This window comes from Colobus angolensis, unplaced genomic scaffold (assembly GCF_000951035.1).
Source record: "Colobus angolensis palliatus isolate OR3802 unplaced genomic scaffold, Cang.pa_1.0 Scaffold22, whole genome shotgun sequence".
Classification (NCBI taxonomy): Eukaryota; Metazoa; Chordata; class Mammalia; order Primates; family Cercopithecidae; genus Colobus; species Colobus angolensis.
In genome coordinates, this window is record NW_012115377.1 from 3,030,705 (window position 1) to 3,034,052 (window position 3,348).

At 48.1% G+C, this 3,348-nt stretch overlaps 1 protein-coding gene across 1 annotated transcript in view; it reads left to right on the forward strand.

Moving 5' to 3' along the window:
• CATSPERD (catsper channel auxiliary subunit delta) overlaps positions 1-3,348 on the forward strand; it is a 69,575-nt gene that overhangs the window by 13,000 nt on the left and 53,227 nt on the right. Inside the window, exon 5 of the mRNA XM_011943621.1 lies at positions 2,883-2,997. Within this exon, the coding sequence (XP_011799011.1) occupies positions 2,883-2,997 (115 nt within the window). The remainder of the gene's footprint in view (positions 1-2,882; positions 2,998-3,348) is intronic.

A 3,348-nucleotide genomic window follows, 5' to 3' on the forward strand; every position in this document is an offset into this window, starting at 1 on the left:
AATAGATAGGTGGGATGGTATCTTACTTTACATGCAGTAATTTCAAGACTTCCCTCAGTCAGGCCCAGTGGCTCATGCCTGTAATCCCCATACATTGATTGGCCAAGACAGGAGGATCATTTGAGTCCAGGAGTTCAAGACCAGCCTGGGCAACATAAGGAGACCCGTGTCTCTACGGAAAAAAAATAAGAGCCCCCCAAATTGTCCTAAATCAAAGCAGGAAAACCACACCCTTAGTGAATATTTGAGAAATTACACCATCGACACCTATGCTAAATAAAGTTTTGGGCTGGACGTGGTGGTTCAAGCCTGTAACCCCAGCACTTTGAGAGGCTGAGGTGGGTGGATTGCTTGAGCCCAGGAGTTCAAGACTAGCCAGGGCAACATGACAAAACTCCAAATCTGAAAGAAATTTTTAAAAATTAGCCGGGTGTGCTGCTGTGGTGGTGCATGCCTGCTGTTCCTGCAACTCAGGAGGTTGAGTTGGGAAGATTGCTTGAGCCGGGAGCTGGAGGTTGCAGTGAGCTATGACGGTGTCACTGCACTCCAGCTTGAGTGGCAGAGCGAGACTCTGTCTCAAAATAAATAAATAAAAATAAAGTTTTGTCAATTATCGACATACCAATGTTTCTCCTAAAAGCAACACTTAACAGTTAACGCTAGTCATTCATCATTTATACTTTAGGCTTTGTCCTCCAAGAAGGTTTTGTTTTGTTTGTTTGTTTGTTTGATTTTGTGGTTTTTGTTTTTTGAGAGGGAGTCTCCCTCTGTCATCCAAGCTGGAGTGCAGTGGCGCGATCTCAGCTCATCGCAACCTCTGTCTCCTGGGTTCAAGCAATTCTCCTGCCTCAGCTTCCCGAGTAGCTGGAATTACCCCAAAAATTAGCCACCACGGCCGGCTAATTTTTGTATTTTTTAGTGGAGACCGAGTTTCACTGTGTTAGCCAGGCTGGTCTCAAACTCCTGACCTCAAGTGATCCGCCTTGTTCTCCCAGGGTACTAGGATTACAGGCATGAACCACCACGCCCAGCTTCAGGGAAGGTTTTTGTAGAGGAAGAGGAGATGGAATGAATTGAGGTATCTGAGGGCACCCAAGACCAGCTTCAACTTGGTTCTAGCTGGCCCCAAGATACACAGTTCCCAGTATCTAAGAACCAACCAACTATTGCTGGCATAAGTGGTGTTTTTGTTTTGTTTTGTTTGTTTTGTTTTGTTTGAGATGGAGTCTCGCTCTGTCGCCCAGGCTGGAGTGCAGTGGCTCAATCTCAGCTTACTGCAACCTCTACCTCCCGGGTTCACGCCATTCTCCTGCCTCAGCCTCCTGAGCAGCTGGGACTACAGGCGCTGCCACCACGCCCGGCTAACTTTTTGTATTTTTAGTAGAGACGGGTTTCACCATGTCAGCCAGGATGGAAAATGGTGTGTTTTTTTTGTGTTGTTTTTGTTTTGTTTTGTTTTGTTTTTGCTTTTTGAGACCGAGTCTCTGTCACCCAGGCCGGAGTGCAGTGGTGCGATCTCGGCTCACTGCCACCTCTGCCTCCTAGGTTCAAGCGATTCTCATGCCTCAGCCTCCCGAGTAGCTGGGATTACAGGCATGCATCACCACACCTGGCTAATTTTTTTGTATTTTTAGTAGAGACAGGGTTTTGTTATGTTGGCTGGCTGGTATTGAACTCAACCTTGAGTGATCCGCCTGCCTTGCCTTCCCAAAGTGTTGAGATTACAGGCGTGAGCTACCACGCCCGGCCATAAATGTTTTTTTCTTTTCTTTTCTTTTTCTTTTTGTTTTCAAGATGGAGTTTCGCTCTTGTTGCCCAAGCTGTAGTGCAATGGCGTGATCTTGGCTCACTGCAACCTCCGCCTCCTGGGATCAAGCGATTCTCCTGCCTCAGCCTCCTGAGTAGCTGGGACTACAGGCCCCTGCCACTATACTCAGCTAATTTTTGTATTTTTAGTAAAGACAGGGTTTCACCATGTTGGCCAGGCTGGTCTTGAAATCCTGACCTCTGCTGATTCACCTGCTTTGGCCTCCCAAAATGCTGGGATTACAGGGGTGAGCCACCGCACCTGGCCTCCCTCCCTCTCTCTCTCCCTCCCTCCCCTCCTTCCTTCCTTCCTTTCTTTCCTTGTTTCTTTTTTTTTTTTTTTTTGAGACGGAGTCTCGCTCTGCCGCCCAGGCTGGAGTGCAATGGCCAGATCTCAGCTCACTGCAAGCCCCGCCTCCTGGGCATGGCCGGATCTCAGCTCACTGCAAGCCCCGCCTCCTGGGTTTACGCCATTCTCCTGTCTCAGCCTCCCAAGTAGCTGGGACTACAGGCGCCTGCCACGCCGCCCGGCTAGTTTTTTGTATTTTTTAGTAGAGACAGGGTTTCACCGTGTTAGCCAGGATGGTCTCGATCTCCTGACCTCGTGATCCGCCCGTCTCGGCCTCCCAAAGTGCTGGGATTACAGGCTTGAGCCACCGCGCCCGGCCTCTTTCCTTCTTTCTTTCTTTCTTTCTTTCTTTCTCGGAGTTTTGCTCTTGTCACCAGGCTGGAGTGAGCCGATCTCGGCTCACTGCAACCTCTGCCTCCTGGGATCAAGTGATTCTCCTGCCTCAGCCTCTCGAGTACCTAGGATTACAGGCACCTGATGCCACACCTGGCTAATTTTTGTATTTTTAGTAGAGACGGGGTTTTACTCTGTTGGCCAGGCTGGTCTCAAACTCCTTACCTCAGGTGATCTACCCGCCTTGGCCTCCCTAAGTGCTGGGATTACACACGAGAGCCACCGCGCCTGTCCATAAATTTTTTTTTTTCAATGCATGTCTAGAAGTCTGGATTTCTGAATCAGTGTTTGAAAAGCTGGTCTCATTGATTATCATCCATATGATAACTTTCAGGTCGGCGTTCCAGAAGTGACATCAGCACATTTTGCTGGTTCATTGTTGCTGTTAGTAGTGAATCATAAAGTCTATACTTATGATTATGAAAGTAATTCTTGGAACTTGTCTTTAGGTATGTACATTTGGTATTTTTAAATTTTGTTTGAGTGTAGTCAACATGAGACAAGAGGGTATTAGTGTCGGAAGTATAAGTGATGCTCCTACTTGGATGTCAGCCTCAGGACGTTACTTTGTCCTTTCCAATCAAAATGAAAATTGGCCTGGGGCCCCATCCATAGCCTGGGAACCTAGTGTTCCCATTGTGCATTGTAGTCATAAGCCACAAAAGGTGCTTGGACTGATTGAAACAAACAAGAGGCATTGGCCAGGTGCGGTAGCTCACGCCTGTGATCCCAGTAATTTGGGAGTCTGCGGCAGGCGGATCATTGAGGTCAGGAGTTCAAGACTATCCTGGCCAGCATGG